At 43.6% G+C, this 25,707-nt stretch overlaps 2 protein-coding genes across 6 annotated transcripts in view; both read left to right on the forward strand.

The window, feature by feature from the left end:
* The window catches only part of LOC130370987 (cGMP-dependent protein kinase 1-like), a 298,669-nt gene that overhangs the window by 128,139 nt on the left and 144,823 nt on the right, over nucleotides 1-25,707 (forward strand). The gene's annotated exons all lie outside the window — the stretch shown is intronic.
* On the forward strand, nucleotides 198-25,613 carry LOC130370992 (phosphatidylcholine:ceramide cholinephosphotransferase 1-like). 4 transcript variants are annotated; one of them, XM_056576574.1, is made up of 7 exons: nucleotides 198-458; nucleotides 579-605; nucleotides 12,683-13,423; nucleotides 15,029-15,146; nucleotides 19,875-20,028; nucleotides 21,246-21,412; nucleotides 21,917-23,931. In XM_056576574.1, the coding sequence occupies exons 3-7, from the start codon at nucleotides 12,696-12,698 to the stop codon at nucleotides 22,097-22,099; spliced, it is 1,350 nt and encodes a 449-aa protein (XP_056432549.1). In that variant the 5' UTR covers nucleotides 198-458; nucleotides 579-605; nucleotides 12,683-12,695; the 3' UTR covers nucleotides 22,100-23,931. The 4 variants fall into 4 exon arrangements, with proteins under 4 accessions (XP_056432549.1, XP_056432547.1, XP_056432548.1 ...); XM_056576572.1 differs by lacking the exon at nucleotides 579-605 and having other exon boundaries at nucleotides 21,917-25,613; XM_056576573.1 differs by lacking the exons at nucleotides 198-458; nucleotides 579-605 and adding an exon at nucleotides 4,929-5,017.

Consider the following 25,707-nt stretch of genomic DNA (forward strand, 5'->3'; position numbering starts at 1 on the left):
ATGAATATAGCAATGTCTTTTGAAAAAAAAACTTGTCAACATGAGGGTTGAAAAGTAATTTTCAACCCTATATCTGGTACCGAGACACCGAACTCCGTGCAGACCGGCTAACCCTGATTCTAAATCTGCGCGCCTTTTGTTGACGTGTGTGAGCGTGAGGTGGGCTCATCACTAATTGCCCCCCCCCCCCCCCCCCACACACACACACTTAAACTGGTGTTTTATACGTGTTCCGTACAGCATGAAGCTGTAATAAAAAATGAATTATTGGATTTAGAGATTATAAGCAAAGTATCCTTCTATGGACAATTAAAGCACCATGCTCCTCGTCGTTTTGTATTTATTTGCATGCCAAACTGTGGCTTAGCTTGGATCGGAACTGCAATGAAACGGCTCCTTGAAACGCCAAATAATGCTACAATCAACACAGGACCCCGTCGCCATCTCCTTCAACCTAGGTATAATACAATGAAGTGATCAGTAAATCGCTAACTATCTTCATCTTGGTGTTACGAGTCTGTATGCTGATGTGGTCGTTGCTGCTCGGAACTAACTGGCCTGTAACGTTATTTCTGGAGCTATGCCGCGGAGCGATGGTGAGCCAGGTAGGCGCTGCATGGCATATACTGTGTTATGCATTGGATTGTTATTTGATGCTTGTTGCGTTTGTAAATCCAAATCGAAATCCGAAACTTTGAATCGACATTAGGGGTGTGTGTGTGTGTGTGTGTGTGTGTGTGTGTGTGTGTGTGTGTGTGTGTGTGTGTGTGTGTGTGTGTGTGTGTGTGTGTGTGTGTGTGTGTGTGTGTGTGTGTGTCATCCAGCCTGTGGTCTGTTCAGTCTGTTTGCTTACGTAGCAACTGTTATTCATATTTTGAGACGAGAGCATGTATTGCAATAACTGGTGAGGGATGTGACGTGTTCATGTGTGTGCACACATTTGGTCTGAACGCTCCTCTGTCCGTTAGATTAAGTTATTTCAGTGTCGTTAGGCTCTGTCATTATTGTGTGTGTGTGTGTGTGTGTGTGTGTGTGTGTGTGTGTGTGTGTGTGTGTGTGTGTGTGTGTGTGTGTGTGTGTGTGTGTGTGTGTGTGTGTGTGTGTGTGTGTGTCACATTTGAGAGGGAAACTTTTATTTATTTATTTTATCACATTTAATCTCAATAATCGCTGCTTTGCTTTTACAGGACATTCACATTCCTCATTTCAGGTAATAAGATAGAGCAGACAGTGTTTCTCCAAGCAACGAGTACTAGTGACACTGTGCAGATCCGTAGCTGGCTCGGTAATGGTGTCATCTCTCATCTTTATGGGCCTTGTCTCTTCCTCGATTTCAAACTTAGCAAATGTTCTGCTCTGCTAGCCCGGCCTGTAACATTGTTTTAGCCACTGGGTCTCTGTCAAAAGAGATTATCTCTCAATGGCCATTTTATACACATATCTGTCTCTGTAGCACTGAAAGGACTTGACGTGTTTTTAGATGTTTCTAGTTTTTTTTTGTGGTTGTATTGACACGACTTGGTCTATACCTTCGTACAGTACAGCAATATTATGAGTTTTGCAATTGAAAACAGCATGAGAAAAGGTTCAAATCTGTTTCAAATTTCTAAGCCGTATACCTTTAATGATCCGTGAGAACGGTGCCTCACCCATACCCTAGGGCTTCGAGTGTATGGACTCATGAAAAGAGCCCTGGAAATCTATATGGGCACCTGGATGTGACCCATATCCATATTTTCTCACCATTATAGATTGATTGCAAGTATATCACAATATATTGTGCTATATTATTATTATTTCTCATTTCTTATCCTTCATTTTCTCTTCAGTATCTCCTTTATCTGCTTCTGGCTGGTGAAATATAATCTTTTTATCACAAAAGATCAAATAATTCACTTCATTCATTTCTTTAACGTGTAGCGTAAATTGCCGTATTTCATGACCAACTGAAAAATCATTTGCGGTTTTAATCCCAGGCCCTTTTAGGTCCCTCTCGCTCCTCAGGGCCCCTGAATCATCTGGTCATTACTGCCCTTGCGAGGCCAAGGAAAGAGTAATATTCACACACACACACGGTTAAAAGCACCACAAGATATCTGATCTCATTATTTGGTAATTGAAATTGTTATCACTCGGCACTAAGAACACACAGAGCAGAGGCCATAGATTTAGAGATTGAGGATTGGCAAGTTTTGGTTGCAAGACCAACGTGAAAATTAAACATGAGGGGTGTTATGCAAGCTTCAGAGCAACAGGCCATTTTAAATGGGAGCCTTGAAGAAATACATGTACTAGTATTTAGTTATTGGGTCAAAACGAGATCCAGCGTGTTTCCACCGATGTGGGTTGGGTGCTAGACGAGCTGTTTGAAGCCAAGCGTATCTGTAATGGACAGAAAAGCCCTTGCGAGGGCATCAGATGGGTTATTCACATGAATGTTGAAATCCCCAATAAGCAAAATATTGTCTGAGTATGTAGCCAGATCAGCTGCAAAATCAGAAAACTCGTCAACAAAAAATGAATACGGTCCTGGGGGACGGTATACTACAGCTAAAACGAAAGAGTCTGGAACTCGTTTCGCTTCTCGGGGAGCTGTGGTGCAGAACGCAAGCACCTCAAAGGATCTGAATATATATCTATTCTTTGGCTTTAAATTGAGCTTAGAATTAGATATCAGGGCTACTCCACCACCTTTCTTAACTTCTCTAGATACTTGGGTGCTAACGTTATTGGGTGGAGTAGCTTCGTTTAGGGCTAGAAACTCATCTGGTTTTAACCAGGTTTCACAGCATGTCGATCTTATTATCAATAATTAGATCATGGACCTAGAGCGCTTTAGATGAAAGTGACCTTACGTTCATGAACCCTATTCTGAGTGCTTCCATTTTATTATTTTCCAAGGTATTTTCCGAGTCTGAAGCGGTGAGGATGCCGCGGTTTCTACATAATGGTCGCGGCCCTCGCCTGCGGGTTTTACACCTCGAGACAGTGCGAGGCCGCACCACCGTACATATAGGTACAGCGTTTATTTCAGAGGGAGTCCGGTTAACACTCTTTGATTGGTGCAATAGATACTGGTTCAGCTAACCCATCTGCTGTTCTAGACTCTGCAACGTAAACTATCATGTTGCTAGCAGGTTTGCTAAACTCCTGCAACCCAGCGTGCTGTGAGTGGATGAGTCACACCTGGCTAAGACATCTATGTTTTTTGACATAATTGAGGCGCCTAACCCAGTAGGGTGTAGGCCGTCTCTCATGAGCACACCAGGGCGACCACACAGGGAGGGACAGTTATCTATGAAACCAAAGCCCTGCTCTGAACAATATCCTGTCAGCCAGCGATTTAGAGACAATAATCTACTATAACGCTCATCATTATGCTTTTAATCAATGCCGACACATCTTTCTGGCAAAGTCACAAAGCCTAGCTATGTTGCTTTTTGTGACCTTGGTTTGTCTCGTCCTAGCATCGTTGGTGCCGACATGATCTACAATGTTGTTGAAAGTAGTGTCGGTGTTTGGTGCATCTAATCTAACTGTATGTGGAGAATAAAGATTAAAGAGAATATCTAAACTTAAGGCCCACAATGCAGAGGACTTGCTCTGCAGCCTGGAGTCTGCTCCTGTTACAACGGCTTGAAACAGGATCCGATAATATCAATGACTAAGCTTATTTCCACTTTGAAACCCATGTATACGCAGACATTTTAGACACAATTTAGCAGAATATTCATTGATTGGATCAATAGCTATTTTTGCCTTCACAACAAATCTCCACAATCATGGCACTCTGCTATGAGAGTCATTTTCAAGGAAAACAACAGAACTACGAGGGATATTCATTCAGGATTTTATTCTGCCATCTGTCACATTTGAGAAAGAATGTTCCAAACATTGTGATACTAAACACCTTGAAACTATGGTTTGTTTGTGTACTTCTTGACATACACATAGCATATTGGTTATCTATCTATCTTCCTAAGTAGTTTGTTAAATCATGTGACTGTACCCTGAAGAGAGAGCAATAATACATTTGATTTATAACTGTTTGTACTTTGTGAACTGTACTGTCTGTTCCTTTACCACTGTTGTCTTGCTCTCTCTCCCTGTCTCTTTACCTCTGTTGTCTTGCTCTCCCTGTCTGTCTCTTTACATCTGTTGTCTTGCTCTCTCTGTCTGTCCCTTTACCTCTGGTCTTGCCCTCGCTTTCTGTCTGCAGTTTTTTCTGCAGTTGTTTGCGATGTGTTTCTATGTCGACGCCCCAGCACAAAAGGTTGCTAACTAGCAACCACATGACTCTGATCTCTGGTTGGTTGGCTCACACTGTGTGTGTGTGTGTGTGTGTGTGTGTGTGTGTGTGTGTGTGTGTGTGTGTGTGTGTGTGTGTGTGTGTGTGTGTGTGTGTGTGTGTGTGTGTGTGTGTGTGTGTGTGTGTGTGTGTGTGCGCGCATGTGGTGTGTGTGGTTAGCTATCAAGTAATGCTGAAACAGGCCCTAACCTAACTTCCGAATAAAGGTGTGTGTGTGTGCTTGTCATTCAATACAGCTTAGCCGGCCTTTATTGAGGTTTGAGTGACATTTTGCAGCATATCACTTGGTTTCTGTTTGAGAGGTTCTTCAAGAGGACAAGATGGCACATCTGTGAGTGTGTGTTGTTTTGATAGAGAGTGCTGCATGTGTGTCTGAACTGGAGACCCAAATGAGTTTACGTAACCCGGAAGCCAAAGTTATTCAGGCACTGACCCACTAAAAATAGCACATGGTATTGTTTATCCCGCAGAGAAACTGAGCCTGGAGCCATGGTACCCCGATGACCACGCTCGTGGTTGGTTGGCCAGGTTTGGGGGGTGGGGGCCGGGGGGGGGTTGGAGGTGGGGGTGGCCGTGTTAGTCAGAGGAAGGGCGGGGCCGAGTATGGCTCAGGGCTCGTGTTGAGTCAGACAGTTACTCAGATCTCCCACTAGCCCATCAGGGAACACCATAACAACATAACTCATCGGTCCCAGGCAACGCAGGAGGGTAAGCCCCATGTTTTTCTCCCTGTTGCTTTACACACATTGTAGCGAGGGGAGAACGAAAACAACTGCCTTATGGGATTAGGAGCACACAGGGAGACCTGGTTTGGCAACTCTGAAGGTACTCTGTAGGGGATTTCAAGTGCAGACATTATCAGGAGAGAACTAGACCGTTTATAAACCCTGTCGATTTTGACAAAAGTTCAGAGCGCTACAGAGATGTGCGTGCGGGCAGGCGACTGTGAATATAGCTCTGTAAATCAGGCGTAGTAGTAGTAGTATTAGGAAGTAGCAGCAGTGGTAGCAGTTATAGTAGTACTAGTAGTTTCAGTCGTAGTCATAACCAAGGGGTAGATTATTATTCTATTATTTTATTTAACATTGGTAAGTTATTTGGATCAAATTATTATTAACAACGGCAGCTTGGCAAAGGGCACAGCTTTAGGGAAGGGGATAGGGACTGAAAGAAATGTAAAAAGTTTAAAGACGGCTGCGCACAGTACTTGCATATGAGATAGAGAGAGTTTTTATTAGGATAGTTTAGTGGCTAAGGTATGGTTTTGATGCCCAGGTCATTGTTGACATCATCAGCCCCCATTTGTGACGGTAACGACCAGCATCTGAATTACTGTATGTGGCTTTGGGGTAATTCCTCTGCTGAATCACTAAATGGTAGAAAAGCTCTCTGTTTTGTTCCTCTCTGTTCAACGATTCACGTGTTGAGTCCTCTGATGCAACTTCTTAGAAGCTGAAACAGAAAGAGAGAGGTGTGTGTGTGCAGTGTGTTTCCACTGCAGGGTGCGGTGCGGTTCGGTTCGCCTCAGTCCGGTAGGGAGGGGGCGGTATAGCCCAGCTCAATTGCGAGGTCGCGTTTCCACCGCCGACAGTACCCTTTATGGTAGGCCGGATGTCGATCGCTGTGGCAGCTACGTAAACATCGTAAACAACGTCTTCCTCCCCAAGAATGCAGAGGAACGTCTCCACCTCCTTGTTCCACCTCCCATGTCGCGTTTCACGCGACATGTTCATTGTAAGGAATAATACCTCGAGGCTACTGTTTGTTTGTTTTTATCCCCACGTCGCCCGGAAGTGACGGTTCTGTCTACCAATCAACGGAGGGGGTGTGTAGCTCGAATTATCCGACACCCTTTCAGGCGTCTCAGTACCCCAACGGAGGAGTACTGAAGACGAGGGCAAAACGAGTACGGCTCAGTCCGGGTCACGCCCACTTTTGGCGGTGGAAACGCAATCCGTACCGCACCTTTGCGAACCGAACCGAACCGTACCGCACCCTGCAGTGGAAACGCGCCATTAGTGCGCTTGGGAGTGATTGTGGGGATTCCCATGTCGTTCCGGTTTTCTGACACAATCTCTGGAGTTGTTGAGCTGACAGTGAAGAAGAGCTTCACAGTCTCTAGCCAGCTAGCCCCTTTCTATTTTACATTTTCGAGTGTGTGTGTGTGTGTGTGTGTGTGTGTGTGTGTGTGTGTGTGTGTGTGTGTGTGTGTGTGTGTGTGTGTGTGTGTGTGTGTGTGTGTGTGTGTGTGTGTGTGTGTGTGTGTGTGTGTGTGTGTGCGTGTCAGTGGAGGCTTCTCCATTGAGGAGAGGGAGGAAGATCCTCCTTAACATTGTTGAGAATAACATTTTTTAGATTGCCCAGACTACTGTAATGAATTAATGCCCTTAAATATGACTTTTATGCCTTTGAATATATAATGTTAGTTTCCCTGGGTAAAGGGACATTAGCACTCCCTATTGCCTATTGACAATTACTTCAGGGAGGACGTTCCTCCCTCAGCTTCCATTGACTCCCATTCATTTCCCTGAAAGTACTGGCGGCCGGTGAATAACATGGGTTTCAATGGGAGAGAGGAGGAAAGTCCTCCTCTGAGTGGGTGTGACCTTAATGATTCACGCAAAAATCTATTCGCGCTGCGCAATTATGCCTCGTTTCCACATACGTACATTCTCGTATGCGATCCAACCGTCTCCGACCGAAAGTCCATTCATTCCTATGTGATTCTCCGTAATGTCCGTTTTTCCTCCGAGACTCCTCCCCTCCGTAAAATTTCAGTCCGGTATGTCCGTAATATACGTTCAAAAAATGTAATAAGAAGGATCCGTCGCTGGTGTTGCCAGATTGGGCAGATTTCCCACCCAATTGGGCTACTTTCAATCTCGTTAGGCTGGAAAAATTTAGCCTGGCTCCGCCCGCCTAAGTACTTCCGCTCAATTTGAATTTCCCTTCAGTACTAGGTCTGGACCTGCTGTATGTAATTTGGTTTTCTGCGCTACCACAGCGTGCGCCCAATCAGCGAACAGAGGGCGTGTCTGAGAACAATGACGATAAAGTCATGCGCCAGTTTGAGTTTGCCTTGCTATAAAATATTGATTTACAATGTGCAATTTTTCCCTGATAAATTAAATTCGACGAACAAAACCTGCATCTGTCGTTGACGGACATTTTCGTGCAGACGCGCAAGGTGTTTGGTTTGTGTACAACCTGCGCGTGATTCCCGGTGCATGATATACGTCACAACCAAACGTTAGCGATTGGTTATGGCAGATCCAGAGTGGCACTGGGCAGATCCAATCATTTTAAACTTCAACAGACACCCGCCTTCAAGTGAGTTAACGTTTGTCAATTGATTAGGTCCAGACTCTCTGTACAAATGAAATGAAATGAAGTGAAGTACGAGAGTCTGGTAGAACCAGGCTAGGAAAAATTATCATTGGGTGGGAAATGTGCCCAATCTGGCAACGCTGTCGATAACAAACCCGCTCTGCATTGCCGCTCAGTCGAAGAGACGCAAAGCAAGTGAAATCATCTGAACGATAGCGAGATTGTAACATTTGCAAATAAGGTGTACAATGGAAACAGGATATTGTTCATGTTTTATTACACAAAGCATTCCATTCATTGAGTTACAGTGCTAAGTAAGCGACCAAAGAAAAAGGTAGACCACTTCCCAAAATCGAGATCACCAAAAGTAATGGCAACGTCAGTGTTGTGAGTGCTACATGGTTTGCTAGGTAGGCCTACTCATGGCTTACTGGTATCATTACTAGCAATCGACTGTATTGCTGTCCCTCTTTGCTCTTGAATAATGGCAAATCTCCAAAGTGGGCTGTTCATGGTTTCACTGATTTGAAAAATCTTAATAGGGCAACCAAACGCCACGACAAGAGTCAAGATCACATTGGTGCTGCTTTCCGAATTTCCTTGCTAGTAGGCACCATGCTTATAGATCAGGTTGTTTGAAATGCTGTTCTTGTTCTTTTACTAGTTTGTTAGTGACCGTTCTGTTTGGTATTGTGGAAAGGGTGTGGTAAGGGTGAATGATTCAGAGCATGATGCATTTTAAATGGCATCACTTTTGATCTTGAGTCTTTTCTTAAAACAATTGTAACTGAAGAATAACATAGCTAAATAACAACCAATAACTTCAGTAATTGAGGTCAAAAATAGGCCCAATGAATTTGTAATTTACTTTTACCAATCAAGAGTAGGCCTGACTTGACTAATGGGCTTTGCATCCTTTCCTTCTGCCCTTACAGTCCATTTCAAAGACATGCTGCCCACCAGCTTTCAAATTACAGCGATGCCACTGGTGGCTTTGTATCAATTTTATTCACATAACTATCCCTCCCTCACATTCTTAAACCACCATACACCATACACCATACACTTGCACAACAGTGCAAGCAGGCCAATGGCAACCAGGCCACAGTCCTTCCTCCCTCACTTTAAAAACCACCAGCCACCACTGGGGTGTGTGTGTGTGTGTGTGTGTGTGTGTGTGTGTGTGTGTGTGTGTGTGTGTGTGTGTGTGTGTGTGTGTGTGTGTGTGTGTGTGTGTGTGTGTGTGTGTGTGTGTGTGTGTGTGTGTGTGTGTGTGTGTGTGTGTGTGTGTGTGTGTGTGTGCGCGCGTGTGGAGATATTTTCTCTGTGACAGTTGAATATGACAAGGTTATTTGAGAAGCTGGGGTGGAGGTAAGGGGGGGAGGGTAAGGGTGTGCTTGTCACAAGACAGGAAAGACAATAAAAACCTAGGGTTAGGTTAGGGTTACTCTAAAAAGGAAGTGAGTTGTTCCAAACATTCGTGCAACAAACACTCTTGAGAGAGACACACACACACACACACACACACACACACACACACACACACACACACACACACACACACACACACACACACACACACACACACACACACACACACACACACACACACACACACACACACAATTATTGAATCTAATGTCTGTCCTCCTACTAAAACTTTATGGGATCATAGATCAGAAAGTTTATTGCTGCAGCCAGAGTTCAAGGTAAGAACCTTCTCTCGGGCAGCCTCTCATTCTGTGACCATATGAACCCATACCGTCATGGCCATCTCTTTATGAGGTATTGTGTCTAGGACCGATGACCCTTCTGTAGGCTAAGTAGCTCACAATAGTTGTTGAGTATAAGAGTTTTTCACGGGTCTCACGCCATTGCAGGAACACTACTTGATTCTTCAAGGACAGCAGATTTGCTAGTTTGTGAGATGGGAAAGGTAGCAAGGAGACATTGAACAAAGGTGTCCTTGTGGTCGTAAGACCAGCTGTGACCTGCTGGGAAAAGCTGAAAAGGATAGACGGAGTAAAGCCAAATAAGAAATGTTCCATTATAGTACGAAGGAACTACCAAAGATATCAAAAATACGCTGCTGCCGTTTGTACTTTAACTCTAATGTTTGAAGCTCTTGTGTGCCCATTACAATAACTAATAATAATAATTCTGTTTTGTTATACTACAGTGACCATTGTATTGGTTTGTAGGGAAGGGAGTAAGAAATATTCTCCATGGCACTAAAAATAGCATTGTTGACACCCTCCAGTCCCACGTTCTCTAAATGTAGATCCTCCATTCAGATAAATAGGAACCGCATGCAACACCGTGACAAACAAGTAGACAAGAGGACAGAGGGCTGTATCTGGGTAAATACTGACATCATGAGCACCCGTGAATATTACTGGAGTGGATGGCGCGGGGCCCTTTCTTAATTCAGTTCAGCAGAATTCTACGTTTTTATTAACTTTGTGTATATCACATACATCATATATAGGCATTGCAGAAAAAGTTGTGTGAGAAAATATTGATATTGGTTAATCTGACGTTATTTTTGTATCACTATTTAGTATCTCCTTGGCCTCGCTTTGGGAGTTGTGTCTCTCTCTTTAGTCCTACTGAGGTTGAATGGAAGGGCTGATCGGGTCAAATCCGCTACCGTGTCAACGGATCATTTTATCTAATGGCTCAGATCAGGTAAAAGTCTTTAGTAATTGACAGATTAAGGGTGCTGGGCGAATAACCCAGTTAATCCCATTAACTCAAACCTTTGCTCTTTAAGAGGTCCCATGTGTTTTTATATGGCTGAATTTAATATAGGCCTTTGGAAGGCTCTTTCGCAAATGCTAAACTACCAGTATGGGACTGTTTTTTAACTTCTTTGAAGTGTAGATGTTGAAATTACATTTAGAATCTTGACGTCAAAAGATTGTAATTCTACAAGAAAGCAAAGATATGGTTGATGTTATTTTTTGCATATCAGAACACAAATTAACAAGATCTCAGTGTCTCTTAATCTCCACGTTCTGTCTTTATTCTGATTAGGAATGCAGCAATAGGCCTACTCTTTGTTCTGTAAACAATAACAGCCTCGTAGAAAAAGATAACTCGCATACACATCAACGTTGGCCTAAATAGCCTACATGCCAGCCAAATACTGTTCAGAATCACAAAGCAAATATATCAAATTCTTACCCACCCTCGCCTCGACAAACTTTCCATTCACTTGCCCTTTATTCTGCTCCCCTCCTCTTCTTTCTTTTTTTAGATTATTGTCTGGAGAACAAATCCCTCCTTTTTGCTACACAGCCCATATTTCTTGTGTATTGTTCAAAGAGAAACCCAGTATTCTCTCCTGGCCTGAATTCTGTATGATGATGGGAAAACAGAAAGACACATGGTAAGACGAAACGTTCACCTCCAGGCTCCGACTTGTGAGTAAATAAAGGGAGTCGTCCCGCCCCTCTCTCTTCAGTCTGGTTAATAGTTCCCCACAGCCTCCGACCTGTGAGTAAATAAAGCGACTCGGTCCACCCATCTCTCTTAACTCTTGTTAAGTTTCCTCAACCCTCCGATCTGTAAGTAAATAAAGGAAGTCGTCCCGCCCTTCTTTCTTCTCTCTTCACTCTGGCTAAATCCCCCCCCTGGCTCCAGCGAGACGGTCGCATTGAAAGCGCGGCACCGAGCGATATACGAGCGGACAGCGAATGGCAGCGATTTAACACGGTGATTTGTCGTTGACTCGCTAAAGGAAACTCGACCAAGGGACAAGAATATAGACATTTCCACTTTCACGTGTTGTTTTCTTGTTACGGTGGAATTGTAGCAGTCCGATAGAGCCATCGACGAGCAAACGAGCAGAGAAGATAGGACAGTCGGACAGGGCTGTGTTCACTAAAGTAAAGGGCTGTATTATATGCTTATGGCACACACCCTTTACTGAACAGCTGGAGCAAGTAAGTCACCTTGTGATTTCTGTTTGGTAAATATTGGGATATTTGGATTAGAAAAAAACTACTTTTTCAAAGTGTTCCTTGATAACGGTGTGCTACGCAAACGGGAGTCGACTCAGACTGGTGACTTACGTTATTGAAAGAACATTTAGTCTGTTTCTAGTATTCGGATGGTTTCGTGTTTATCGAGTGTTGAGAAAAATATTAAAGGCTAGGTTCGTATCCGCATTAAACGGCATGTTCTGTCTGACAGCGACACCGCATAGCGGTCCTCGGAATGCCTCGTCTCGGAATTTGCGTAACGTGATGCAACTAGTTATGCTGCTAGAGAGGGTGCGATTGTCTCCCTCCCTCCCTCCTCAAGGCATTAGCACTGTTTACGGTCAATCCTAAAGTACTTTGTTTATACAGACACGAAAAATGTATTTTAACCATATAGGCCTACTACGGGTCTTCCGATTTATGACCTTGTATTTTGGCGTTCACAGTAAACCACAACAACATTATGAGAAGTATATTATAATGAGTTGCAACTTGGATGGTTCTCTGTTGTAAAGGGTCAGGTGTTTGTCTGAAAGGGAGTTATATGATTTCAAATGTTTTCAGTTCGATTTGTCCGTTTGATATTATTAGGAAGGCCGACTGTTCTGACCTTATCTGTTACACCATTGTCATTACTATTAACGAGTTTCATAGAAGTCTTTAGTAATGGGCCTAGTATCCATTTTCGTTCTGTTATTTATAAGCTTTGTTACTGTCAGATTAGTTCTGAACAACGATGTGGTGTAGGGAGTCAATACTGGTATCTGTGTCTTGATACTACAGTAGCCTTCCCTAGGCCATTGTGTCAGTGTTTTCTAAATACACATTGGTGTATTTAGAATTGGTAAACAAGGGATATTCCAAAACTTTTAGATATAATTCTAAACTATTTGAGCTCTGCAATATATGTAAATAGGCGTGAATGACCACGGGGGATTGGTTTAAAATATATTGTTGATAATAAAAGTAATATCTTGGTTATGTTAATACTTTATTTATTGTTTTTTTTTTGGTTTACGTTCGTTCCCTTAATGTGTCCCTCCCCCTCTCCTCTTGCCAGGTGAGTCATCATAATGAAGGTGTCTGATTGGACGGGAGAGGATGTGGTCCGTTGGCTGGGCGACCAGGGCCTGCAGGAGTACTGCGACGCCCTGCGGAGCCTCAACGGACGGGCCCTGCTGGACCTCGGCCCGTCGGACTTCGCGTCGCCGCCTCTCTCCCGGGTGACGTCGGACGGCGGCCAGCAGCTCCTCGAGCGTGTGCAGACCCTGCGGCTGGAGCACCACATCCGGGCTCACAAAAACGTGCACAACGGACACGCCACCTCCAACGGCGTGAAGGCCAACGGGACGCCCGGCCTCTCCGTCAAGGGGGACACGGGGGTCACCAACGGCAACGGCCCCCCGAAGCACAAGACCCAGCCGGCCCAGAGGAATGGCGTCCGCAACGGGGCGCTCGTCGGCAACGGCTTCGCGGACGACCGCCACCACGGAGGCAACGCCTGGATCCAGATCCCGCTCCCCGCCGCAGGCGCCACGGACTCCTCCTCTCGCTCGCCGCTCCCCGAGGAGTGGGGGCGGACGGGTGTGGCGGTCCTGTACGCCGTGACCTGCTTCGTGCTGACCACGGTGATGATCTCGGTGGTGCACGAGCGCGTGCCGCCCAAGGAGGACACGCCCCCGCTGCCCGACAAGTTCTTCGATTGGTTCGACAGGAAGGAGTGGGCGTTTATGGTCTGCGAGCTCATCGGATTGCTTCTGCTGGCGCTTTGGCTCGTCAACTGGGCCCTCCACAAGCACAGGTAAGGATGTGTGTTTGGGTGTGTGTGTGTGTGTGTGTGTGTGTGTGTGTGTGTGTGTGTTTATATTTCTTCGTTGTTCTAAGATATTGTCTGAAACTTTTGTCAGTTCGTAGTTCTGTCAAACGTCTTCATAATTACCGCCTTGAGATCCATCCAACGACTTTATCTCGTTCTCAATTAGTTTGGATAAAATCCTTCTCGTGGGATTGGAAGGTTGGGATAAGAAAATAACTACTAACTGTGACGTCACACTTTAGTGCGTCATTAAGTCACTCCTTAAGAAAAATGTCCAACCCCCCCCCCCCCCCCCACGTCCGCCCTACTGAACATAAGTCCTTTTTCCATCAGATTTTCAAGCGAATTAACTCTTAAAGCGAATTAATTTGTAGCGACATAAGAAGCGCCTAAACGGTTTTCCATCGACAGAATGATTATAGCGAATTAAAATTGTGTCACAATGCCCCGTGTTGAAGCGCATTTTTCTGACCCGCTAGATGATTTTCCATCAACAATGCGCGTGCGCGACATTCTATATCGCTTCAGCCGTTTTCCATTACTTTTATGTCGCTAGAACTTTCCCAAAACCACCTCTGCAGAGCGAATTAACTTAGTGCGACAAAATCGGCGTTAGAGCGATATAACCCTTTTTCCATCACATATGTCGCACTAACTTTTGATGCGCATCATTTTAAAGCGCATTATCTTTTTGATGGAAATAGGACTATAGAAGGTAGCGTCTCAGAAAGCCATCCTGCTTTAATAAATAATAAACATATGGCATCTGCTCGGAGCCCTCGGTTCGAGGACACACACAGTGACGCATCAAAGGCCTTATTTATTTACCTTTGGATAAGGCCAGATGTGACTTTTGACCCCTGCATTCCTCCCCCTTTCTATGTCTCTACAGACATATTTATATCCATCTATCCTATATATCTCTATCTCTCAACCTAGTTCCACATCTCTATCTAGCTCTACATCTATTTCTACTTTCTGGCTCTTTCTGCATCTATCGCTACTCTCTCTGCATCTATCTCTACTCTCTCTCTCTCTCTCTCTCTCTGAAGCTAACTCTCTGTCTCTCTGCATCTATCTCTACTCACTATCTCTGCATCTATCTCTCTGCATCTATCTCTACTCTCTGCATCTATCTCTACTCACTATCTCTGCATCTATCTCTCTGCATCTATCTCTACTCTCTCTCTCTCTCTCTCTCTCTGAAGCTATCTCTCTGTCTCTCTGCATCTATCTCTACTCACTATCTCTGCATCTATCTCTCTGCATCTATCTCTACTCTCTGCGTCTATCTCTACGCTCTCTATGTCTCTCTGCATCTATCTACTCTCTCTGCATCTATCTACTCTCTCTGCGTCTATCTCCATGCCCCCTTCTTCCTTTTTCTATCTCCCTTCCCTTTCTCTCTCTCTATAGCCATGTTATCTCTTCCGTACGCTCTTTCTCTAAACTTTACCACTTCCTTCTCTTCCTTCTTTCCTCTGACTTGCATTCATTCAATACATTTTAAAATACTTGCATTTAAGCAGAAAAGTGTAAAAAAATAATAATAATTAAGCCCTCTATCTCTGTCTCTCTCTCCACCCCCAGGTCTATCGTGGGCCGTCGGTTCTTCTTCATCATCGGGACACTGTACCTGTACAGGTGTGTCACCATGTACATCACCACGCTGCCCGTACCTGGCATGCACTTCAGGTGCGCCCCCAAGGTAAATGGACACCTCTCGATAGTGCCCTGCAGGGCCCCTGTGTTGTCGCTGTTGTGCTATTCTTGTTATTTCTCCTATGTGTGCGCTGTCACACCAAGCTAATGAAAAATGTGGTTTGTAAAGTGTTGATATTGGATAGTGAGTTTGATGTTGTTGTTGTTGTTGTTGTTAAACTGTTGTTGAGTTTAATAATAACAATTACAATCACGAAAAAAACACTGTTTTTGTGCAATATTCATTCATATAACCTGATCGGTTTGTGTTGCGAGACTAAACGGAAAGCTCATAGTATTCAGCTGACAATACACATGATTCAGCTGGTGACAGAGTGAAATGAACTGGTGAGAAGGGGTAAATGAAGGGATGACGAGGGGGTGTGGTGAAAGGATGAAATGATCTGCTGAGGGGGGGAAATGAGAGGGTGAATTAGGGCCGTATGAAATCCTTTTTTTTTTTTTTTCAAATTCCGTTTTTTTTTTTTTCAAATTCCGTTTTAATTTTCATGAATTCCGTTTTTACACTTTAAGCAATTTAAATCATCAAAACGAGTGTCAAATAAGTGCGAACGAATACAATTCTTACAATTTAATCAGATAGAAGACTACATTTAGTAAAACATCCCAACATTGCACTGTTTTTAGTCCTTCAAATAAAAACAACATGACATAAATAATAAAGTGCTTATAAACACTTTTTTTATAAACTCAAATTGTGGTTTGATGGGGCGTGCCCTGGCGATGGCGTTCATTGTTTTTTATATGGATTTTGGACTTCAAGTGGTCATCGCACGTATCTTTGCGTTTCCAATCGATAGTATGTTGACATATTCTACAAAACAGCTGATCACGTGACCTGAGTGATAGAAGTGTTTTGGACTTCTTCGGCTACTTGTTAGGAGCGGGAGCGGGACCTATTGTTTGCATTCCCGCCACCTAGGCTGGAGTGGTGGGCCGGGGATTTTTTTTTACATTTTTGTGGGAGTGACTGCTAAACATTCAGTGACGTTAATGTCACCTGTGTTGTTCCCCTTTTCCCTCGGAACTGAATTTCACCAAAATAATGGCGAATTCCGCTGCATTCCGCTGCATATTGTAAATGTGACGCGTGATGTGCCTTGTCGCTGTTACATGTTATATGTGCTGCAGAACAGGAACCTGATGGAAATCAGTTATTTTACTGAGACAGGACCGTCTTAAATTGTAACTTTGTAACTTTTAATACTTTCCTGTATAATTAAAAAAAAAAAAGAAAAACAATTATCGGTAGATTCCGTTTTTATTGTCAGATTCCGTGATTCCGTCCGCGTTTTCGTTATCGTGGAAATCATAGGGCCCTAGTGAATGGGCCTTCTCCCAGGTCTGGATCTCTCCAGGGACCTTGACCCCAACAGGGTCCTAGTTTTCCATCTAGCATTTCCCAGTTAAATGTTAAACATGAAACTGTGTGAGGAGGGAAGTGGAAAGAAGTTGTCATGGGTATTGTGGGCTATCTGTGGGGTATTCCACGAACGGAGGTTTAACAAACACTGAGTTAACGCTGAACTCTAGGTTGATTGACCCTGTGCCGACTAACCCAGAGTTTTGGGTTCCACAGCAGCGGTTATGCATTAGTTCAATCAACTCGCGGTTGGTTAACACAGGGTTGTGCGCGTCCACGCCAAACCTAAAAAGACGTGATGTATGGATCATGGAAACCCTGATCGAAATGGCGAAACGGGCTGCTTATTTTAATGAAATGGAACTCCAGGTTCTCCTGGAGAGCTATGACGAGGAGCAGGACACAAGAAAAGGGAAGGCTAAAGCCTCTACAACCCGGAGAACCAAAGCCTGGCAGCGGATCGCTGACCGCGTAAATGCGTTAGTTATACGTCAAAAGCATGATCCTTAATATTTGAGCCATGAATCTATAAATATCCCAGTTAAGCATTCTTAACGTTCCTACCACATAACCCTTTCCTTCTAAAAAAATATGTACTCCGATGGCTCCCAAGCGGTCAGCGGATCAAGTAAAAATGAAGTATAAAAACATACACAATTTTTTTGTATGTTGGCAGACTGGATCTGGCCCTCAAATTGTCTTGACCCCGGTGGAGGAGCTCTTAATTAACATAAATTCAGGGTGCCCTGGCAAGGAGGGGGTAGCTGGAGGTACCTCCTCAGAGAGTCATGGGCCATGTGAGGGTACCCCACTGGTTGAATGCAGGTTTTTGTGTTTTCTTGTATTTTAGATTTTGTTTGCCTTCGAAGTAACACATGCAAACCGTGTGCGTGCCACAGCGCATATGTTCCAAATGTTTCTTTTTTTGGTAACTGGGTAGAAAACCTAAAAGTGACAATTCATCAACTTCACAGATCAAAATGGATTAGTGCTTGTAATGAAGCCGCCGGCTAAGATTTTTTTTAGAAATGTTATTGCGCTTAGTATCCTGCAGATTGCACTCCTACTCGCCTTGCTAACTAACAACTTTAGCTGGAGTAAAAAAGAGGAGATTGAATTTTACCGTACAACATGAAAGCACGCTCGCTCAGGCAGCTGCGCGCTCACCTCACCAATGTACACAAGACGCGTTGTTTGAGGATGTTGTGCCTGTTTTTCTTTAGGTCCCAGGCCATGTTAATTTGTTATACTGTAGACTCTAACGGTGAGACCATACTGCTCTGCACGCACGTGTTAGTCACTGCTCACGAGCGCAGCACATTGGGAGTTAGTTATTTATTTTACATTTTACATTACACTCATTTTTGACTGTAAATGTATTCTAAAACACTCAAAGGTTCTGCATTCAATTCACATATTCGTCAAAAGTGGTTAAAGTATATTTAAGGTATCAAAAACTATGTTTTATATGCTTTTTTTTGTTTTGTTTTTAATCGTAATTTTTCTCTGAAAATAATCGGCATCGGCACTCAAAAATCAATATCGGTCGGGTCCTAGTCCGTTAGGTCTATTTTATACTTTATGTTGTAAGTGCCTCTCGGCAAAGTACTCAGACAATATTGCTCTTTGTATGATAGGAGGCCGATAAAAACCTTGGATGGGTCATCTGAAAGGACTGAGATGTGCTCAGCATCTCCAACATTATAGCTAAAACTACCATTTGCAAAAAACGGAGGGCTACGCAAATAGTCTGGAGTGAACTGAGGCCAGGTCCTCGATTGGTAGTGTGGGCTATTTAAATACATTAAAGATTTGCGCGAGAATCTATATCTCCAGCAAAAAGTCATCCGATATGCCAAGATTTCGAGCCGTGGTTTTATTAATCGCTCCCGGTGGATTGCATGTATAATTTGCGCTCCGATATCAGCAGTTCTCTCATCAAAAGGGCATGTCTTTGTGGACACATGAAATCTGCGGTGAACGCCGGTGTAAATACCCAAAACCGGGTTATGTTTCAAACTTAACCTGCGCAAAACCTGCTCCAACCAGGTTTGATTCAGAGCATATGTTTCTATAGTAACTAACATACCGTGTTCATTTTGGAACGGAAAACCTAGGGTTACCGCAAACCGTGGGTTAACTTACTCGGTTATGTGATAAAACCGGTTTTGTGTAATACCCCACTGAACACATTCACACATCAACCACTAGCAGTACAGAGGAAATAGATTTCAATGACACGTATTCGAAACAAAAACCTTTTTCCTGTTCGGTTCGCAAGCCTGTGCCAGCTCAGCCCAACCTAGTCCTATATATATCTCCATTTTTTTTATTTCTTTTTTTTACATATTAACAAATATCTAGATCTTTACATCTTTAGCTAATTTACATTTATTAGAGACTATCAATAGAGTGTTTGTATGAGAGAGAGTGTGTGTGATTGGGTCTGGCTGTGCTCGTGTGTGTGTTTTCTGTTTACTAGCTCAGGAAGCCAGCAGTTATCTCCAAAAGGCCCCTTATGTGCATGTGGCAGACAGCTACAGGCTTCCTCCATGGTACAGCTGACCTCGAATCCATGACCAAATGTCTTGTCTCTTGCCCTGCCTCCTGCCTGCATGATGTCAGTTAAAAAAACAACTGGACAGTCTCTTTCCGTCTCTGTCACACCGCCTTTCAGTTCTGTAATATCCCACACCCTCTGCCTGGACGTACCAAAATCATTTAAATCGGGGCATCGTCCCAACCCTATTTTGAACTATATGCCAATCACGTTCAAACAGCACCTGAACCGAATCTGAATCTTAATCAGAATCTGAATATGACCTCAGTGTGGTCGTGGTGGGTCCTTGAAATGTGTCGTGCAGGAAGTGTATGTAACGTAACGTTGCATTAGTCATAACATCCGGTGGTTCAGAGAAACGCTCGTATGGATGACTCAGATCTTCCTGGAGTCTGTTTGACGTTATGCTCCCAGTGTGGCTTCACATCCCCCCCGCAGCTCTCCTCCTGAGGGCTCCTCTCCAAACACAAGTGGAACCGCTTTGAGCCTCTCCCTCACTTCCTGTCTGGCCCTGGGCTCATGAACCCCGGGGGGCGCCTCAGGAATGGTCCCTGACCTGAGAGCTGTGAACGCCCTCCAGTCCTGATGTGAAATGATTCGGAAAGAAGGAAATGATTTCATAGCCCCTCTTCCTCTCTCTCTCCCTCTCTCTCTCCCCCCTTCTCTATCCCCCCCTCCCTCCCTTTGCCTTTATTTCTCTCTGTCTCACTCTCCACCTTTTCAACGTCATCTATCGATCTTTCTGTTTCTCTTTTCCCTCTCTCTGTCTCCCTCTCCTCTCTCCTCCCCAGGTGATGGGTGATCACATGTCCCAGGCTGGGCGGGTGTTCAAGATGATTGCGGGCGGGGGTCTCACCATCACGGGCTCCCACCACATGTGTGGCGACTACCTGTACAGCGGCCACACCGTCATACTCACCCTCTGCTACCTCTTCATCAAGGAGTGTGAGTCACCACTGTAAACTCAACCTCGCCCACTTCCTCCACACACATTGGTAATCACTGTTCACTCCTATCTATTCGTCAAGGAGTGTGAGTTCACACTTGGGCTTTGAATCCGAACTTCGTTATTCGAAAATAATTTGAATATCAAAAAATAAATCAAAATTCGAACGAATATTAGGCAGCCCTTAATATTCAAACCTGTTATGGGCAGGCCAAGAGGGAGAGACGTCGGAGAACCCGACGCAGTCTTTTCATAATATTGTAATGACCACAGAAGAGGCAGTGAATGAAGTATTGATTAGACAGCGATTTATTAGAAACCTAATAAACCGTTGGAACACGCAAGAACGGTAACCATAGCAACGCTGGTAAACAAACCTCGCGAAGCCCAATCCAGGTCTTACTGAAGGCATTTAATGGTCAAAATATTATTAATAAATATTTGAATATATTCAAATATTAATATTAATAAACACACTAACTTCGAATATGATTTTTGGGCAAAAGTCAAAGCCCTAGTTCACACACACACACACACACACACACACAGACACAGACACAGACACAGAGACAGACATGGAGAGATAGACACAGGTAGTCCTATTTCCTTGTCAAGGGGTGTGAGTTGCCACAAACATGCATGAGCAAACACAGACATAGTCAATATACATTATGTACACACACATAAGAGCACTGTACAATCTTCTTTGACTTAGCATAACCAGTTTAGACGTTTACTCTTTTCTTCATCCCCCGGATATTTACAGTCGGGTTTGCGTTTTGATAAAGTTACTTTACCTGTATTTGCTGCCTACCTGTTAGATAAGCAAACATATCACAACTCATCGTTACCAGGGATTGAGAGTTTTTAGTTTTAGGCTGCTACCACCCGGAGTTGTGATTGTCGTGTACAGGGTCTTGGGTTACTAGAGCGTTACTGATCTGTTTTTAAAGATTAACCTCATGAATTATCTTAAATAGTTAATGGTTGACTTCTGTTTTACGTGCAAAAACCTCCACAGCACAGCAGGTTATTTGAATTATTCCCACAGTGCACCTTTGGATTGGTCTGTGTGAGACACCTAGTGGTGACAGAGTGCAGCACACGCTGTTTACCTGCACCTCTCTACCTGGGGATACAGCCCCTGTATCGCCAGGTAGGCCCCGCACCCACCCTGTTTGAACCCCTGTGTTGTGATCGGTTGTCTGTGCTGCAGACTCCCCCAGGCGCTTCTGGTGGTGCCACTGGCTGTGCTGGCTGCTGTGGGCTGTGGGTCTGTTCTGCATCCTGCTGGCCCACGACCACTACTCCATAGACGTGGTGGTGGCCTACTACGTCACCACACAGCTCTTCTGGCTCTACCACACCATGGCCAACCAGCAGGTAGTGTGTGTGTGTGTGTGTGTGTGTGTGTGTGTGTGTGTGTGTGTGTGTGTGTGTGTGTGTGTGTGTGTGTGTGTGTGTGTGTGTGTGTGTGTGTGTGTGTGTGTGTGTGATCATACTATGATGGCGCTACATAGGGCATGACAAAACAACGTTTGTGATTAAAGTTTATCAATGGAATTCCATGATATAGTAGGACACAAAGGACGTACTGAAGTAGCTCTGATTAGATATATGACCTCATACATGACATTTAATGGGTCTGGTGGGACTGTAGGGTCACCACGGAAACGGATAAGAGGGTCGAACAGACGGTAAGGAAATCTGTCGAGTGAACTACACCTAAGGGCGGATTTTGCCTCCAAAACCCTCAGATGATTATTCTGTTAGATGTACAGTCTGCAACTCGGCGTCACTAAGATTCAACCTCTCATCTGGTTTGAATAACGTCTTCTCTTGAAGCCACCATAACCTCATTCCAGCCACTGCTGTTCCCCCTGTCAGGCCCTGAAGGAGCACTCCCCGACCAACTTCGTGTCGCGGGTCTGGTGGTTCCGCATCTTCCTGTACCTGGAGGCCAACGTCCAGAGCACCGTGCCCCGCCACTACCAGCTGCCCTCCCTGCTCAAGAGGCTGCTGCGGAGCCAGGTCCGCTACAGCCGGCTGGCGGACAGTGAGTGCCCCTGACCACCAGGGGGCACCAGAGGGAGGCGGCCCAGGCAGGCGATGCGGACTATAAGGACACGTTTAACGGGGGAGATTAGCAGCCGGTCGACCAAGCGGGCGGACAAGAAGGACGGGTAGGCTGACAACGGGCCGACAGACGGACGGGTGTTGATAATGAACAGCAGGGAATCCGGACACATTGACTACTTACGATAGAATGGACAGACATGACGATTATGGACGTAAACTCCCCATGGTTGAGGAATGGATCACAGAGAAGATTGACGGATTGAACCTTAACAGCGCTTGTGCCACGCCCTTTTATCACCATGCTCGGATTAGAACCTCTTACCACGGAGAAATTGGTGCCATGTCTTTCTTACCCTTTTTGTTAAATCCCGTTGGGACCATAGAACATGCTTCTGGCAGTATGGGTGCCATGTGTTGCTCACTGGGATTGGAACCTATGGCCCTCTGACCTGACCCGCAGAAGCGCTATGCGAAGAAGGATATCATTTAAGACAAACTAGCACATTTCAATAAGGTTAACCTCCAAGATGGACACAGGGTTCAGTTCATCAGCCAAACTGTATCCCTCACCGTCTACAATCACAGAGCTGAGAATGTTTTCTAAAATGAGTGGACAAACGGGAAAGAAAGGGCAATCAACACTCAATACAAAGTGCCATTTTCGGCCCGAGTTTGCCATCTTTTTACTGTAGGTGGAAGTCCCCCATAATTGTGTCGTTTTTGTATGTCCCCAGTTAAAGAAGCACGTGTCTCTAAACTCCCCTTCACTGTGGCCTTTTGCTTCAGGCCTCAACATAATTCAAACAGCAGAAGGTGTGTGATTCCGACCTTAGATCCAAAACCTATATTTGAACTAAAGTAATGGCCGCAGTGAAAGAGTTCAGCGGTGAAGTTTTATGCAAGTATTTAAAATGTTTGATAAATTATTGGTGTAGCTCTACTTTACATAAATATGCTATTATTATGTCATGGGAAAAGTTAGTTTCATTTCACAGGTGGTGCTATCAAAGTATTTAAAACTCCTCAAGTTCAACAGCTTTGTCTTGAACCAAATATCTCCTTCACAAGATGTCTCAATAAATACTCACTGAAGGGTGTTTTCAGATTGGACTTTACATTCAAAGAGCTGATTGGCTGCTGTGAGTCAACAGTATAGCCCACACCTGTTCATTTCAAAGCCTTTCAGGTCCACTACGTGAACAATCCTTTACATGCACAAACATGTGGCTATTCCTCTGGCCCACCGTTGAGCTAAGCGATACTGCAGACCAACGATTGGACAAAATCGAAATGTCTATTGAATGTCTGCCCTGGGTTTAGACACAACCGCCACTTTAAAAATGTCCCAGCATCAGAGAGCACAACACTGGCGCCACAAAGGAACGCCTTCACTCCTGGCCGGTAAAGTTAAGCATTGTATATGTGTGTCTTCTGTTTACACCAACCAACAAAACCTACATAGTTGTTGTTTTTGGCCCGTGCAAAATAATCAGTTGTATATTTAATTTTGTAAATCTGTCTGGATTTGAATTGACTTTCTCCAACTGCATTTCAATGGCCTTCAATTCAATTGCAGTCATTACAAAAGTTATTAAGTGAAAAGCACTGACTCCTCCTACCTTCATGTCTAGTTGAGCGCAGACATCTCATTGGCCAGGTAAGTAACACCATCATGTCTTAAATTTAGTTTTGTCAAACCTCTTTTTTTTTTGTTGTTTGTTTTTTTAAGAACTGAGTATGAATGGTAAGTTATGGAGTGGTTTTCTTTGTTTATCTGTTACAGAATTTATTAAAAATGTTTTTCAGTTAATGGTTTATATGATTCATAGTCAAGAGGGTGTGTGTGTGTGTGTGTGTGTGTGTGTGTGTGTGTGTGTGTGTGTGTGTGTGTGTGTGTGTGTGTGTGTGTGTGTGTGTGTGTGTGTGTGTGTGTGTGTGTGTGTGTGTGTGTGTGTGTGTCTGAAAACAACATATTCTCTTATCCATATTTGATAATTGTATAATCTCCATTGGCATCAGATGCAAAAGGGTATTAATTCTACCGAACAATTTCCACTGACAGTGTCATTATTTAGTGTCATTATTATATTGACAGGCATAACTGTCAATAATGCCTATGAAGAAAGGTATTTCTTCTTCATAGGCATTATCTTTTTGAGGGCTGGATATTTATGCCATCATGACTCAAATTAAAACATAGAAACAGATGTTATGATGCAAAATCTTCAAAGCAGATTTTTATGTGTGCTATTACCATTATGATTTGTCCTCTTCATATTGAAATCTTGATGTTTGAAAGCAATGACGTAGTGTCTGTAAAACTGTACCAATTTGGCGAACAATAATGGTTACAAAAGAATTCGAACTCGAAGTGTTACGATTTAACCACAGCAAGCTAATGACAAGTTTCGTTAGAAATAAACTTTCTGGAGTAAATGACCAATGGATATTTTGAACCCTGTCCTATTGCCTGTATATATGATTAGAACATTTGGAAGCGCAAGGGACAGCCGATGTTTGCTTAGTGAAGCTGGACATTTTTAATTGGGTTCTTTTTTTGAAGCATTTCTAACCAATATTTTTTTGGTATTCACTTTCGCAGCTAATCAACCTTATTTAATATGCTTTGTCACCCAATGTTTTAAATCATCCAGATGAGCCACTGTATTCATTACAATTTTCATGACAGTGTAGCAAATGGTTAATAATGAGACTGAAACATTTCCAAGCATCATTGCATTCCCTTAATGTGAGTGCCTTATTGTTCTGAATGTAATCTGTGGAGGTTTGGTGGGCCTCTTCTCTGGTTGAGTACGGTATTGGTAAAAGGACATTAGCCATCCAACAATACAGTCTTCCTAACTATGTTTAAGTAAACACGTGTTTCATTGGTCTGACTTGCCTTTGGATGTTGTAGGCTTTGTCCAAACCATGATATACACAAAATAATTGTTCTCAAGAGGCAAAGATAAGGATGTAACGAATATGAAGTATATTTGTTTGCGTGTTTCTGTGTGTGTATGTGTGACCATGTCCACAATCCAAAACTGGCTACAAAGACTGTAATACATTTGTACACCTCGTACTGCCCAGCATTCAATCAAAACCACTTCATTCAACGCAGTTTCATTTTATTTTCAAACTATAATCAACCGAGTACTGGAATTCAATTTATTTAACTGTATTTTGTTCTCAATGACATAGCTGTGATTTTCTCAGCATTTGAGTTGTGAAAGACCGAATAAACCTGGTCTTAAAACCGCTGTATACACTGTACTCATGGCTCTATCTATTTTCTAACTGTTTTGGTCATGTTAGATTTAATTTTTGTATGTGCGTTTTGTATGTACGTTTTAAATTATATCTGTTGGCACTGAAATACATGTCCATCGGAAGGTAGAACCATCTAACCATATCACAGTCCTAAAGTCCGAAACTACAATTTTCTTAATTGTAATAATTATAAATCGCCGTATCGTTTCTTCATGCAATGCATTTCCCCAACAATAAAACCATTATCTGCATAATCTCTAATCAGATGTCCTTCGGACCAAAACGGATGGACAGAGTAGATTGCACATGTTTATGTTGGATCTCTT

This window comes from Gadus chalcogrammus, chromosome 18 (genome assembly GCF_026213295.1).
Source record: "Gadus chalcogrammus isolate NIFS_2021 chromosome 18, NIFS_Gcha_1.0, whole genome shotgun sequence".
Lineage (NCBI taxonomy): Eukaryota > Metazoa > Chordata > Actinopteri > Gadiformes > Gadidae > Gadus > Gadus chalcogrammus.